Source organism: Pongo abelii, chromosome 1 (genome assembly GCF_028885655.2).
Source record: "Pongo abelii isolate AG06213 chromosome 1, NHGRI_mPonAbe1-v2.0_pri, whole genome shotgun sequence".
NCBI classification, from domain to species: domain Eukaryota; kingdom Metazoa; phylum Chordata; class Mammalia; order Primates; family Hominidae; genus Pongo; species Pongo abelii.
Window position 1 is genome coordinate 115,632,052 of NC_071985.2, and position 16,455 is coordinate 115,648,506.

The following is a 16,455-nucleotide window of genomic DNA, read 5'->3' on the forward strand; positions in this document are numbered from 1 at the left end:
TCAGTACATCTAACTCTTATTCCAGTTGTGTCAAAGCCTCCTTAGGGATTATGAGTTCACATCTTTACTGGTCCAGCTCTGGAAAAACAAAAAGCCGAATTTCTACCTCATTCTTTTACATGAACTTTCAAGATGGAAAAAAAATGTAAAAGTAAAAAACAAAATTGTAAATGTTCTAGAAAAAAAACAGATATGAATATTCTTGTAGTCCTAAAGTGAAGAAGGCTTTTCTAAGCCTGGGATAAAACTCTGAAGCTGAGAAATAAAGAATTTAGTAATTTTTAAAAGTTTACACTTCCATATGATGAAAATACTATAGGCAAAATTATAAGACAAAAAGCAAACTGGGAAAACGTAACTGCCACACATATTACAAAGGGTTACTATCCATTATATACAGGGATTGCTCCCATTGCACAGTGCAGTGCATGGTACTGTACACCGCCTCATAAGTATGGCTTTATTCAGTGGTCCTTCACAGCTGGTGGGGCCTGAGATTCTGGCTGGGTCTGGTGCATGCCTGGTTGCCTCTCTATCATCAGCCTGCTCACTATGCTAGGGCTAGATAATCCGCAGGTCAATTTCACGCAATAGGCAACAACACGAGGAGTTTTCTAGACATGTGAAGTTTCAAAGGTTATTAAAAGTAAAATATTTTGAACATCTCACCACAACCAATTAATTTTTTTTTGGAGGTGAATATTTTTCTTTTTCTTTTTTTTATTATACTCTAAGTTCTAGGGTACATGTGCACAACGTGAAGGTTTGTTACATATGTATACATGTGCCATGTTGGTGTGTTGCACCCATTAACTCGTCATTTACATTAGGTATATCTCCTAATGCTATCCCTCCCCACTCCCCCAACCCCACGACAGGCCCCAGTGTGTGATGTTCTGTGCCCTGTGTCCAAGTGTTCTCATAGTTCAATTCCCACCTGTGAGTGAAAACACGCGGTGTTTGGTTTTCTGTCCTTGCGACAGTTTGCTCAGAATGATACCACAACCAATTATTTAAAGAACTAAAACTTGTTATACCCACGTCTAAGCAAAGAAATATTTCCATTTATTTTGACCCTGTATCCTTGAGAGGGAAAGTTCTGTGATAAACAGAGAGAAAGGAAAATATGAACTCAGGAGCTCAGTGACAATGCCCAAAATTTGTATACCAGGGTGTACCACATCGTTCATGTCAAGGCAAGATTTCTTCCCCCTGGTTCTACTGAGATTATCAGTTTCCTTTACTGCATGTACACAGAGGGCCATGGCCGAACGGCCAGTCAAATGCTGGTCAGTGGTGCCATCTGGTGTTTCAGTTAGAGAGCTGCACATAAATGCAGCTACACTGCAAGGGATGAAAAATGGGCATCTTCGCCTCAGTTTACACCTCCCTTCTATTACTCTGTTGCACCTGTCTCCTGACTACATTAAGCCAAACATAATAGTATTAATTAGAGGATGTAAAATATTTAAGTTATTAAAAAGAAAACCCAGACTATGTGAGGGAAAGGCTGTACTCCCATAGGTCACTCTCCCGGGGTTCTGGCTGAACATCCTTAATGTTCACTAAGGAAGCCATCATCCATATATAGACTTATCTATTTCTGTTTAAATTCCCAGTCCATGCTACCTGTCAGAGTACCTGGTTTTCTGTTGTTATTGTTTTTTAATTTGTTGTGTGTTGAGAACTGCCTTTTACTTTCATTTGTCCTAAGACAACTTTTTTTTTTTTTGAGACTGAGTCTTGCTCTGTCATCCAGGTTGGAGTGTAATGATGTGATCTTGGCTCACTGCAACCTCCGCTTCCCAGGCTCAAAGTGATTCTCCTGCCTCCTGAGTAGCTGGGATTACAGGCACACGCCACCATGCCCGGCTATTTTTTGTATTTTTAGTAGAGAGAGTTTCACCATGTTGGCCAGGCTGGTCTTGAACTCCTGACCTCAAGTGATCCGCCCGCCTTGGCCTCCCAAAATACTGGGATTACAGGTGTGAACCACCACGCCTGGCCCTAAGACAACATTTTTAAAGCTCCAGTAAGTACTATTACCTCCTAGTAATGGTGCTCTGAATTTAGGCTAAGAGAAATACATGTAACATACTTTTTTATTCTATTTTAAAATAATAAACCCCTCTCAGTCTCATCCATCTAGTACAAAGAATGTTAACAGCAAGTTCTCAAAATTCTGACCTCAGTCAGGCCTTTCTTCAGAACTGCACACTCATTTTTCTAGCTGGTTTCACATGAAAATAAGACACGATTTGGCCAGGTGAGGTGGCTCACGCCTGTAATCCCGGTACTCTGATAGCTGAGGCAGGCGGACCACTTGAGGCTAGGAGTTCGAGACCAGCCTGGCCAACATGGCAAAAGCCCGTCTCTACTAAAAATACAAAAATTAGCTGGGCGTCGTGACACACACCTGTAATCCCAGCTACTCAGGAGGCTGAGACACGAGAATCACCTGAACCTGGGAGGCAGAGGTTGCAGTGAGCTGAGATTGTGCCACTGTACTCCAGCCTGGTTGACAGAGCAAGACTCTGTCTTTAAAAAAAAAAAAAAAAAAGACATGATTAGTCCAAAGCTGTATGTGTTGGCCACACATCCCAATACTCGACCAACATTACCTTTCTTCCTTGTCCTGCTTAATGTAAACACATTACTCAGAAGCCCCACCTTAGCAACCATTTCCCTACTGAGCACTGACAATGTGCCAAACACCAGACCGAGGCCATCACACACGTTCTCTCTCCGAGTCCTCCAACCCAGGGAAGTTAGGGCCACCATGAGCAATATTCCAGATGAAAAAATTGAGGAAGGTACACGCTTATATGCCCTACCAGGAAATACATCTCATCAGTGCTCTTTCAGCAAGTTTTCTTCATTCTAATTGCACCCAATTCCACTGCTGCTACCTCAATTCAGGCCCATCACCTCTCACTTAAGAGAAAGTTGGTGTGTCTGGAATCAGTTGGACCTGGGTTTAAATCCCAGCAATGCCACTTCATAACCACGGGTCCTCAGATTCCCTTTCTGACCTGTCTCAATGGTAGCTTCTTCATCTGTCTGGTAAACAGGGATATTGAAATCTATCACAACAAATTATATGAAGGTAAAAGATAATGAACAGGCTGGGTGCAGTGGCTCACATCTGTAATCCTAGTACTCTGGGAGGCTGAGGTAGGAGGATTGCTTGAGCCCAGGAGATTGAGACCAGGCTGGGTAATATTGTGAGACCTTGTCTCTACAAAAAAAAAAAAAAAAAAAAAAAGTATATAGTGGGCTTTCAATGGTAGCTATTATTTCAGTGGTCTCTTTGCCCTATTTTCACTTTCTAATCTGTCCTCCATAGTTCTTCTTTTAATGCAAATTGGATCAAAAATCCTTCAGTGGCTTCCTAACAACTACCACAGTGTGTCTGTATGGTAAAGGTCCTCCAGTAGTATGTAAATGGTTTTAAGTATCAGTAGAATATAATAACTTCATGCAATAAAGGCTTACCAGCCCTACTGTACCAGCAGCAAACAATCCAAAAACAAAATAAAAAAAAAATTCCATTTACAACAGCACCAAAAAACATAAACACTGAGAAATAAATTTAACAAAAGATGCATAGGAACTCTGTAATGAAAAGTATTAAACATTGCTCAGAGACTTTTTTTTTTTTTTGAGACAGTCTCGCTCTGTCGCTCAGGCTGGAGTGCGGTGGCGCGATCCCGGCTCACTGTAAGCTCTGCCTCCGGGTTCACGCCATTCTCCTGCCTCAGCCTCCCGAGTAGCTGGGACTACAGGCGCCTTCCACAACGCCCGGCTAATTTTTAGTATTTCTAGTAGAGATGGGGTTTCACCGTGTTAGCCATGATGGTCTCGATCTTCTGATCTCGTGATCCGCCCGCCTTGGCCTCCCAAAGTGCTGGGATTACCGCGCCCGGCCGACATTTTTAAAGTCATAAATAAATGCACTATATTCATGGATTGGAAGCCTCAATATTGACAACAATTCTCTCCAAATTGATCTATATAGATTCAATGCAATCCCAACGGGTTTTCTGTGGAAATTTTTAAAAGCTGATTCTACATTTTATATGGAAATACAAAGATCCTAGAGCAGCCAACACAATCTTGAAAAAGAATAAAGTCAGAAGACTCACACTATTTTATCTGATTAATTATGTAAAGATAGGCAAATGGATCAACGGAACAGATCAGCAACCCCAGATATAGACTTACATATATTGGATCAATTGATTTTTTACAAAGACGCCAAGCATTTCAATGGGAAAAGGAAAATCTTCAAAACATGATGCTAAAACAATTGGTAACATATGCAAAAATAAATGAACCTCTACCCTACCTTATATACTATACAAAAGTAATTTAAGATATAGATAATAGACCTATATGAAAAAGCTACTAAAAAAAAAACAAAAACAAAAACAAAAAACAGGCCAGGTGCAGTAGCTCACGCCTGTAATCCAAATAAACAAACAAAAATAAAACTATAAAGCTTCCAGACAATTCTTGGAAATATTTGTGATATTGGGGTAGGCAAAGATTTCTTGGAGATCAGACAAAAAGCACAAACCATACAAAAATGATGAGCCTCCCGAGTAGCTGAGACTTGAGTGTGCCACCATGCCCGGCTAATTTTTTTTTGCTTTTTCACTTTTTTTTATTTAGTAGAGATGGGGTTTCACCATGTTGGCTGGCCAGGCTGGTCTCAAGCTCCTAATCTCAAGTGATCTGCCCACTTCAGCCTCCCAAAGTGCTGGGATTACAGGCGTGAGCCACCATGCCTGGCCTAACTTGTATAGAGATTTTATGAAGAACTCTTCCAACAGTTTTTAAAAAAGACAAAAATTTTAAAACAGGCAAAGATCTCCAAAGTTATACTTTGTGATTCCACTTATGTAACAATTGTGCAATGACAAAATTTTAGAAATGAAGAGCAAATTCCTGATTGCCGGGGTGAAGAGGGCAGGAGGGAGGGAAGGGGGTATGGTTATGGAAAGGGCAACAGAGAGATCCTGTGATGGAACTCTTCAGTACCTTGACTGTAGTGGTAGATACATGGCTCGACAGGATAAAATTTTATAGAATATACACACACACATAAATTAGTTCAAGTAAAACTACCTTTACCAATAAAACTGGTGGGTTGTACCAATATTAATATCCTGTTTGTGATATATTTCTAAGCCTTGCAAATGTCACCATTGGGGGAAACTGGATAAAGTCTACAGGGGATAACTCTGTATTATTCCTTACAACTGTATGTGAATCTAAAACTATTTGATAAAAATTTCAATGCAAAAAAAAGGACAAAATATTTAAACAGATAAAAATATTTAAACAGATAACGTCGAGATTTTCTGATGGCAAATAGGCACACCAAACAAAGTGGTGCATTTATAAATGAAATTCAACTCCACAATAAAAATGAATGAATTACTGATACGTATTATATACATTTCACACATTGTTAAGTAAAAGAAGTCAGACACAGAAGAGTACATGCAGTAGGATTTCATTTATATAACGTTCAAGAACAATCAAAACACATCTAAAGAGATAAAAATCACAACAGTGATTGCTGATGGGGGTGGAGATGGGAGGGGTGAAATTAACTTGAAGGGGACTGATGGCACTTATTGGGGTAATATTTTGACTCGGATCTTGGTTTTATGAGCAGGTACATGCATTCTCAAAACTCAACTGGTTGACATCTTAAGACTTGTGTATCTTACTGTACATATAACTAAATTAAGAAAAATAGAAGTATGAACAGTACTCAGGTATATAAAAATTGTAGGTGGTACTCAAATGCCTTTAAATGGGTGGGGGGATCTAGAATATATAAATTATGAAGTGCATAGAATATCACACAAAGACTATCTATCACATCCTGACCCCTACCTTCCTGGCCAGCCTTATCGCCTAAAGTCTCTGTTTAAAGATACGTTAAACTATTAACTAATCAAATTTTCCCTGAAAACGCCATGTTAATTCATGCCTCAGTACTCTAATGCAATATATTAATCTATTAAATATGACCTCTCTCTAACACTTAGGGAATTCCTACTTTATCTTTGAATACTCATGACAAATATCTCCCATCTCTATAGACTTCTCTGCCCTTCCCAAATTCCCATATAAAGGAAAGGAAACTAACATTTATTGAGGACTAAATATATGTTAGCCATTTTTACCCATTAACTTGTTCTATTACCAGAATTAGAAGGTTGACAAGTTAAGTGCAAGTTAGTGGCCAACGGTCAGCTGTCATTATAGGCTACCTGACAGTTGGAGAGGGATGATTGTGGAGCCATTTACGTGAAAATTACTAGACTTCTCAGATTAACTAGTTGCTTGGCAGTTAGGTAGTGACAGCCCAAAAGACACTTAATACATATACAAATTTTGTTTTTTAAAATGACTTTTAAAGAACAATCCTAATACATACCTGGCTACAACTCTTTCAGGGAAAAAAAAAAAAAGCAAATATACTTAGATGTTCCTTTTGGACCCTTACCTGTATTCTTTCTTGTCCTGTGGCAGAAGCAAACCCTGAAGCTCTACCACAAAGTCCTCATGCAATAAGCAATGGGAAACAGGAATGCTAGAAAAAAGAAAAAAGTTGAAAACATTTTTAGGTCAGGGACAGAGCTCAATATCCTAAAGTCAAATCAAAACTATGGGTTTTTACACCAAGAATCTATGTATAACCTCTACTGGGTTTGTAATTCCCACACATTATCACAGCTATGGGCATTCCTTTGGGGAAGAAGTCCTTAGCTTTCATCTTTACCCACTTCCTCAAATAAAGCATAACTGTTTCTTGTTGACTCAAAAGTTTAAAACCACACTGCACTGTGTAACCTCTACACTGGGATCCCCTTATGAATGACATAATTAGGGCTGGCTGTGAGGCCCTGTATGAATTTTCCCCACACTCTTCCTTCATCCTTTCCCTCTAATAAGCTGAGAGCTGTCACTTAGTGTTATTGACACGCCTACCTCTAACAGTATGCCCTGTATGCTTCTCGTTTTGTGTAAGTTTTTAAATCACTCTCTTCCAACTTATTATGAAAAAATTTAAATATATACAACATTTGAGAGTAAACAGGTTTGAGTGAAGGTTTAAAGTACTCTCCTAAATCTGTGGCACTTTTTTTGGCCTGTATTTTGGTGATCAGATATATTCCAAATAAATCAAGTTTATCAAATAATTGTCTTCAAATACCACTATACTAGTTTGTATAGCAAAGCATTTGTGTAGATGGGATCCTAAATAAGAGTGTTTCTCTTAATATAAAACCAAATCTTATGCCACCATTAATGCTGAATTCCTGCAAAGGTAAAAATGCTTCTATCTCACAAAACTTGACCTGGGTACTATATCTGAGAGGCTCAGTGTAAATCATCTAACTCATGAAACAGAAACATGGGAAGTTAGTATACATGTTGAAAGAGCACTTTTCTAATACTGATATCCATTATGTACTTTACATCTGACACGGAGAAAAATAACTTTTCTCTACCAAGTTCTGCTGAATAGAGAGCAGGAGATGTTTAATGATGTGATGATAGTTTTAAAATTCACATAGAAAATGTAGACATTTAGTATTGTGAAAACATTAACACTTGACAAACTATTAACCTTTTTCACTTTAGAGAAGATGCATAACATTTCTGACTCTCTCCTCCCACCTCAGCCTCACGAGTAGCTGGGACTACAGGCGTGTGATACCATGCCCAAACAATTTTTTTTAATTTTTCGTAGAGACGGGGTTTCAACATGTTGCCCAGGCTGGTTTCGAACTCCTGGGCTCAAGCGATTCGCTCGCCTTGGCCTCCCAAAGTGCTGGGATTACAGGCATCACACACCACGCCAGGCCCTCCGTTGTTTCTTCCAGCGCTAATTTCTTTGAATTATCAATTTCACCATTTAGATGCAGAGAATCCTATTTAAAAATAAGAAGGCTAACAACTAATCACTAGAGTGTTTTAAGCTCAAACATTTAAAAAAACAGTCGAGCCTAAAACTAGTGCAAAACAGGGACAAATTATTTTCCACTATGTCTGTTGTGTGTCCTTACTCCTTTAAAGGGGGAGGGACTGTCTGGGCAGGAGAAGGGAGTGGTTAAGGCCTGTCAAGTGAATAGAAACCCAGAGCTGGAAAACACCGGATCCTCAATTTTACAGGTAGGGGAACCATCGGCCCAGAGAGGGAGAGTAACCAGCCTCGGGTCACACAGCCAGAATTAGCTGGGCGTCTTCCGAACACGCCAGGCTGCCCCGGGATCACAAATTGCTTAAAGGGTCCTGACACCGCAGACTAGGGCCCCACCACTCCTCGGCCCTGTGGCGCCCGACAGCGGGGAGCCGGCAGCTCCTCTCGGGAGGCCCCGGGCAGCCACAGGGAGTGGGGCCCAGCTCAAGACCTACTCAGTGGGCCGCACGAAGCTGCACGTGTCTGCCCGGCACACGTAGAAGCTCTTTCCTTTATTAGGGCCATCGCGGACGCCGGTCTTAAGAAAGCAGAAAGTCCCTGAAGAGAGAAGAAAGTGAACAACGATTACGCCACGCTAAATCAACAGGCCGCGGGACGCTGAGACCCTAGCCCCTTACCGTGCTCTGGACACCTAACTACTTCCATTTCGCTGGGTCCCCCAACTTCCACAAAGCCCCGCCCCCAACTCGGCTTCCGCTTTTTACTCCGCCCTCTTTGTTCAGGAACCAACCATCACTCAGCTCTTGCAACCTTAATCCCTCCCATAATTCTCCGCCCTTGGCCTGTACCCATCCTAGCCGCTATCAGCCAATCATATAGGAACTTCGCTCACCTCCAACCAATCACAGCCTCCCTCAGGTATGGCGCGCGCCGAAATCAAATATGAAGCCAGGGGGCGTAGAGGACCCGGCATTTGCCGGCTGGGGCGTGGCTGAGGCTGGGGAGAGGCTTAGAAGGTGGCGGGGCTTCCGGAGGAAAAGAAGCTTCGATTTGCAGGTCTTGGAAGAGGGAAGGGCAACTCTTGTTTACGTTTAAAACCGAGAGGCGGCCCTAGGGGTAGCGCCAGTTAGCAGGCGCTGAAAGGCCCTGGCTTCGCGGGCGTCTCTGAGCGAGGCTGGCGCTTGTGCGCGCTGGGCTCCGCGCTCAGTCGCTGGGGTGGGAGGCCAAGGGAAGCCGCCGCTGCAGGCCGAGCCGCGAGATTTGCGGTGCAGGAGACGGAGCGGCGGGGATGGTGGGAGGTCCTTGGAAGCTGCTGCGGGGAACTAAAACGGCTCTCATAGGCAAGCACAAAGACTTCTTTAGGAGCCCCTACAATGCTTTAAGTTTGCCTCGTGCTTTAGATTTCACAAAGTGCTTACACATACACGGCTCTCCTCACTCAACCTGGTGAGATAGGTAGCATTTTATGGAAGATCCCGAGACTCAAGTTTGAGAGACTCACCCGAGGTCAAAGAATTGGCGAGTGGGCTGTCCGTGGACAGGTGCGCAGGTCTCAGCGCCATTTGGCCCGCGCTGCTGCTTCCTGTGTGTACTGGATGTTCTCTAGGCTCTCCCAGCGTGGAAGCCACGAGTTACCAGCCGCAACGTGGACACCACAGAAGGGGAAATAGATGACCTTTGGTGAAGGCGAATTTTGCTTTATCATTTTGTATTGTCAGTTTTTTTTTTTACTAATATGCTTTTGTAATTTTAAAAATCGAAGATGAGGTTAAATAGAAGAAAGGGGACGGTTCTCTTCTATTTAACTTCATCCTCGATTTTTAAAATTTGAAGTTGTAATCAAAACTATTAGTAAACAAAAAGAGAGGAATGGATACTAGATTTATTGCAATAGAAATAGTTTCGTATTGAAGCTATTGAGGACCATATGTCCCAGACATATGGTGTGGCACCTGCACTGTTCTTATGGGGGCCGTAGAACAGAAAATCTGTAATGTCTAGGAAATCTGGGCGATGTGATAAATGTACATGTTATGGGGATCCGGAGGAAGGGAGACAAACCTGAGGTATCATTTATTAATTAAACCGTACTTAATAAATAGCTTTTTTGTGCCCGATGTGGGCTAGGTGCTTGAGAAATGTAAAATTCATTCATTTACACCCACAAGTTTGAAACAACTATTCTAACGACAAGGAACTTAGTATTTTGAGGAGACTGAACTAGTACATGTTGAACACTTAAATAACAATATAAAATAGTATTTAAATATCAAAATGAATGGAGTTAGCAGTAACTCTAGGACTAGAGAAAAATGGAATTTCCAAAGTGGAGTTCATTTATACATAACTACCCTTCTGAAACTTAGATGAACTTAGAGATAAGACAGGAACAACAAATAGGTATAAGATTGTTATTCTTGCAACTGATGTATTTGTACGTGTTTAATAGATGCTGTGTTGGAGGTAGTACACCATGAATACAGGATTTGCAGAAAGAGGGGTATGGTAATTAATTATTTCTTGAATAATTTTTAAAACAAGGCAAAATCGGGGTCTCTTAAATATCCAGTTGAGGAAGAAGCTCCTCCTCTGCAAGTACCCAAGTCAGTATCTCCAGTCCAACCTCACAAAAGTGTGCACAGCCAAATCACAGACAGGAGGAATATTTCTTCCATAAATTTAAAATATACTAGATCAAAATGTTAAGTCCCTGGACAACTTATTCCACCTCATCATATTTACAAGACTGAAAAAAATAAGTTTGAGATTGGATGAAAGATGGTCATAACTGGAAACATTTTTAAAATTAATTTTTCTGCCCGTTGAGTATGGTGGTGAGCACCTGGGGTCCTAGCTACTCACGAGGCTGAAGTGGGAGGATGGCTTGAGCCCACAAGTTCGAGGCTGCAGTGAGCTGTGATTGTGCCACTGCACTCTAGCCTTGGTGACAGAGTGAGACTTTGTCTCTTAAAAAAAACTTATGCCTATTGAAATAAACGATAATGAATTATGCAACATACACTTTTCAAAATATATACATGTATTGGTGTATGTGTATTATTTTTTATTCTTAATTTATATTTTAAATTTATATTCTTAATTAGCCTACAGACCCCTGGAGAGACTTTGGGAGAATGTGCTTTATGAATCTCTATTTTGAGTAAAGTTTAGAGTTTGTTTTTCCTTAAAGCTTGATTTATTCAAAATAATGTCTAGGCTGGGTCCTAGATTTAGATGGTTTAAAATGCACAGGTTAATTATCCAATAAATTTTTTCAGTATGGAGCTGGTCAAATGCAAAGTATATGTTGGAATTGTTCTAAAACTGGATTGTGGTGATGGGTGTACAATTGATTAAATTTACTAGACTCATTGAATTTTACATTTTAAATAGGTGAATTCTATGACATCTAAATTATACCTTAATAAGGCTGTTTTAAAAACTAAGCAATGCCAAAACATCTATCTGCTGCATGGAAAGTAATAACTAAAATTAGTCATCTAGATATTTTGACATCCTAAGGAAATATCCTAATGGGTGAAGAAATAAAGTGGTAGTAGAAACCCTTCAGTTACAGAAGCAGACTGGTTCTCTGACCTGTGAAATATTGAATAAAATCCAGGGTGGGCCAGGCAAGGTGGCTCATGCCTGTAATCCCAGCAGTTTGGGAGGCTGAGGTGGGTGGATCGCTTGAATCCAGGAGTTTGGGACAGCCTGGGCAACATGGTGAAACTCCATCTATACAAAAAATACAAAAATTATCCGGGCTTGGTGGAGCATGCCTGTGGTCCCAGCTACTTGGGAGGCTGAGTTGGGAGGATCACCTGAGCCCAGGGAGGTCGAGGCTTCTGTGAGCCATGATTGAACCACTGTGCTCCCGCCTGGATGACAGAGTGAGCCCCTGTCTCAAAAATAAAATATAATTCCAGGGTAGCACAGACACTCATTTCATTTTTATTTATTTTTCTTTTCTTTTTTGAGATAGTGTCGTGCTCTGTCACCCAGACTGGAGTACAGTGGTGTAATCATAGCTCACTGTAGCCTCAACCTTTTGAGCGCAAGCAATCCTCCCACCTCAGCCTCTGGAGTAGCTGGGACCACAGGTATGTGCCACCACACCTAACTAATTTTTTGATTTTTTTTTTTTTTTGTAGAGAGGAGGTCTTGCTGTGTTTCCCAGGCTGGTGTCGAACTACTAGGCCCAAGCAGTCTTCCTGCCTCAGCCTCCCAAAGTGCTGAGATTACAGGTGTGAGCCACCACACCCAGAAACAAGGCCAACCCCACAAAAGTGGGGCTTAATTCCTAAGAAAATGAAAGAATTATGCTTTCTGTGGTCAGCATTGTGCTGGCTGGCATACATTAAACATGTCAGACCTCCGTAAGATACCGGTGGTGAGAGGACGAGCTAGAACATTCACCTTTTGACATCTCGGTCACTACCTTATTGTTTTAAAATAATCAGCAATTCCAAGTTTCAAGTGATTTGTAAAATTCCAGCTGCTATGCTTTATTGATTATTTTTAAAATTAAATTGTTCAAGTTTATTTTTCAAATGAGCGGATCATTCTAAGAATCATATTTACTTTTCTGAACTTCTGGTGTTTTTGCTTGTTGCTTTGGGATAGGAGGGAAGGAGTAACTAATTTTAATTGTCAGATAAAAGATTGTTCCCTATTAGGCACATTCTGAGAGGGAAAGTCATATTCTAACTTTTCCTGAGGTGTGTTCTGAGATAGTACTTTTATAAGCATTGTCACATTTAATTGTCACAGCTAGCCTAGGGATGGGATTTTTTATCCCCATTTTTAAGATGAAGATACTAAAGTTCAGAGCAGTTAAGGAGCTGGCCCCAAGGCCAACTTACCTTACAGAGCTGCTCCTAAAACTTTGGAACTGGATAGTACCCATGGATTAATTTTGACCTGGCTCAAAGTCACAAAGCTGACACCAGCCAATCAGGGACTAAAAGCCATTTTTCAGAACTTTCAATCCAGTTCTTGCCACTATAGTATTTTTTCTTTTTCTTCTTTTTTTTTTTTTTTTTCTGTGACGGAGTCTCGCTCTGTCACCCAGGCTCGAGTGCAGTGGCGTGATCTCGGCTCACTGCAACCTCCACCTCCCAGGTTCAAGCAATTATCCTGCCTCAGCCTTCCAAGTAGCTGGGATTACAGGCGCCAACCACCACATCCAGCTAATTTTGTGTATTTTTAGTAGAGATGGGGTTTCGCCATGTTGGCCAGGCTCGTCTCGAACTCCTGAGACCTCAGGTGATCTACCTGCCTCAGCCTCCCAAAGTGCTAGGATTACAGGCCTGAGCCACTGTGCCCAGCCTATAGTATTTTTATAAAGCATAAATTATTCAGCAATGCATTCAGATATTTAACCCACACATCGGTAAGTGTTTAGGTATTTGCTGTGGTGTACAGACATGGCTCAACAAATCCAAGACAAAAACCAAAAACCCAAGTCCTGCCATTTTATAAATGACCACTAGGTAGCAGCATAGTAACATAAAAACCAAACTGAGGCGCACCCTCTTCTGTTTCATTCTTTTTGTTTGAAGATATGTAATGGTAATTCAATTTCATTTCATTTCATTTTGTGCCTTTCAAACATATGACTGTTTTCAACTTGTCCTTTGACATAGGCTCAATCAGGATGATACTGCAGTGAGAACAAATGTGGTTATAATTTGTAAAGCCAAGAGACTTTACAAATTATTTTGTTATACCAATATTTTTTCAGTACTAGATTCCAAATTTCACTGTTCTTAAAATATTATTCCAAAAGTGGTTCAAAGCAGGCTCTTTATCTTCTTCTTCTTTTTTTTTTTTTTTTTGTAAATGTACAATTTTTTTTTTTTTTTCAGATGGAGTCTTGCTCTGCCCCAGGCTGGAGTGGAGTGCAATGGTGGGATCTTGGCTCAGTGCAACCTCTGCCTCCTGGGTCCAAGTGATTCTCCTGCCTCAGCCCCCCGAGTAGCTGGGATTATAGGCATGTGCCACCACGCTCAGCTAATTTTTGTATTTTTAGTAGAGATGGGGTTTCACCATGTTGGCCAGGCTGGTCTTGAACTCCTGAACTCAGGTGATCCACTCACCTTGGCCCCTCAAAGTGCTGGGATTATAGGCTTGAGCCACCGCGCCCGGCCACAATTCTTTTTTTTTTGAGACAGAGTCTTGCTCTGTTGCCAGGCTGGAGTGCAGTGGCATGATCTTGGCTCCCTGTAACCTCTGCCTCCTGGGTTCAAGTGATTCTCCTGCCTCAGCCTCCTGAGTAGCTGGGATTACAGGTGCCCGCCACCACGCCTGGCTAATTTTTGTATTTTTAGTAGAGATGGGGTTTCACTCTGTTGGCCAGGCTGGTCTCGAACTCCTGAACTCAGGTGATCCACCCGCCTCGGCCTCCCAAAGTGCTGAGATTACAGGCCTGAGCCATCACACCTGGCCCACAATTCATTTTTTAAGTAAATTTATAAAGTTGTGCCATCACCACCAGAATCCAGTTTTAAAACATTTCTGTCACTCAAAAACTTTCCTCAAAGCTGTGTGTAGTCAATCCCAACTGACACCCCCAGCTAGTCCCAAGGCAACCACTGATATGCTTTCTGTCTTTATAAGTTTGCCTTTTCTGGACATTTCATATAATGGAGTCATGTAAAATGTAGTCTCTTGCCTCTGTCTTCTTTCACTTACATAATACTTGTGAGGTTTATCCATGTTGCACATGTATCGGTATTTCACTCCTTTTTATTGCTGAATAGTATTCCATTGTGTTCATTCACCAGTTGGTGGACATTTGGATCATTTTCCCTTTGGAGTTATTAGGAATAATATTGCTATGAACATTAATGTTAAAGTCTGTTTTTTTGTTTTTTTTTTTTGTTGTTTTTTGTTGTTGTTGTTTTTGTGATGGAGTCTTGCTCTGTCGCCCAGGCTGGAGTGCAGTGGCACGATCTTGGCTCATTGCAACCTCTGCCTCCTGGGTTCAAATGATTCTCTGGCCTCAGCCTCCCGAGTAGCTGGGATTATAGGCTCGAGCCACCACGTCCAGCTAATTTTTATATTTTTAGTAGGGACGGGGTTTCACCATGTTGGCCAAGCTGGTCTCAAACTCCTGACCTCAGGTAATCTATCTGCCTCAGCCTCCTTAAGTACTGGGATTACGGGCATGAGCCACCGCACCCGGCCTAACGTTAAAGTCTTTATATGAACATTTGTTCTCATTTCTCTTGGGCAGATAACCTATGAGTGGAATTGCTAGGTCATATGGTTAGTTTAACTTTTTAAGAAATTGCCAAACCACTTTCCAAAGTGGCTATACCATTTTATATTTCCACCAGCAGCGTATGAGGGTTCCCAGTTCTTCACATCCTCAACAATGCTTGTTATTGCGTGACTTTTTTAGTGGGTGTGAAATGGTATCTGACTTTTGTTTTAATTTTGATTTTTCTATTGATGTGGCACTCTTTTTCATGTGCTTTTTAGCCGTCATCTTCCTCTTTTTAAATGGTCTTGAAAGTCTTTTTCCTTTAACGTTTGTATGGAACTTAAACCTAAGTTAAAATGACATTAATTGTTATTAATACAAAGAGATAAAAAGACATAGTAATCATTTGTATAATGTTAAGTAACAAATATTGTACAATGTACTATATACTATGACTATAGTCATGTCAGTTTTTTTTTTTTTTTTTTTTTTTTTGAGACAGGGCCTCACTCAGCCCCTCAGGCTGGAAGTGGTGCCATCTCAGCTCACTGCAGCCTTGATCTCCCGGGCTCCAATGATCTTCCCACTCCAGCCTCCCGAGTAACTGGGACTACCAGAGCACACCACCACAGCTGGCTAATTTTTGTATTTTTTTGTAGAGACAGGGTTTCACCATGTTGCCCAGGCTGGTCTCAAACTCCTGAGCTCAAGCAATCTGCCGCGTTGGCCTCCCAAAGGGCTGGGATCATGTGTACACCATCACACCTGGCATCAAAAATATTTTTAGTCACAACAAACTATTAACTTTCAAGACTATATACTGTATGATTCCATTTATATACCTCTGGGAGGTTGGGTTGGGAGATTGGTGCAGTTTTTATTTTCTACAACTAGCATGTATTGCTCTGTTATGATTTTAAAATCCAATAAAGATATTAAAAGCAGACACATAGAAAACAATAACGAAGAGGATGTACCAAAATAATAATAACAATGCTTATTTAAGATGGTAGGATTATTGGTGTTTTTTTCTTCTTTTTCTCCCATTGTTTTTTATGGCATATAATGTTATTATACCATCAGCAGTAGAGCGGTCATAGGCGCCACGTCTCTATACCTTCATCAGAACACCTCTTAAACTTGCCTAGTTCTCATCCTAGCTGTTCAATCCTAACCTTCTTCTAATTAATCCTTTCTTTCTTTTATTTTATTCATGTCCTCCTACCCATTTTTTTGGTATCTAATTCAAGTTTTATACCAAGCTGTTTTTTCCCTCTTCCCCCTAACCCTATACCAG

At 41.0% G+C, this 16,455-nt stretch overlaps 1 protein-coding gene and 1 long non-coding RNA gene across 5 annotated transcripts in view; one reads left to right on the forward strand and one right to left on the reverse strand.

Annotated features, from left to right (window-relative positions):
* Window positions 1–8,729, reverse strand: part of TTF2 (transcription termination factor 2) — a 42,133-nt gene extending 33,404 nt beyond the window's left edge. For all 4 annotated transcript variants that reach the window (XM_063728056.1, XM_024234473.3, XM_024234466.3 and 1 more), the window contains exons 1-3: window positions 8,626–8,729; window positions 8,443–8,545; window positions 6,527–6,613 (exon numbers count right to left, since the gene is read on the reverse strand). In XM_063728056.1, coding sequence (XP_063584126.1) covers window positions 6,527–6,613; window positions 8,443–8,545; window positions 8,626–8,653 — 218 coding nt within the window. In that variant the 5' untranslated portion in view covers window positions 8,654–8,729. The remainder of the gene's footprint in view (window positions 1–6,526; window positions 6,614–8,442; window positions 8,546–8,625) is intronic.
* Window positions 8,730–8,929: 200 nt separating this feature from the next.
* LOC103891728 (uncharacterized) lies at window positions 8,930–13,470 on the forward strand. Its single transcript, XR_655967.3, has 3 exons — window positions 8,930–9,004; window positions 10,398–10,448; window positions 12,103–13,470. It is a non-coding gene; the product is annotated as an uncharacterized LOC103891728 (long non-coding RNA).
* Window positions 13,471–16,455: the final 2,985 nt, after the last annotated feature.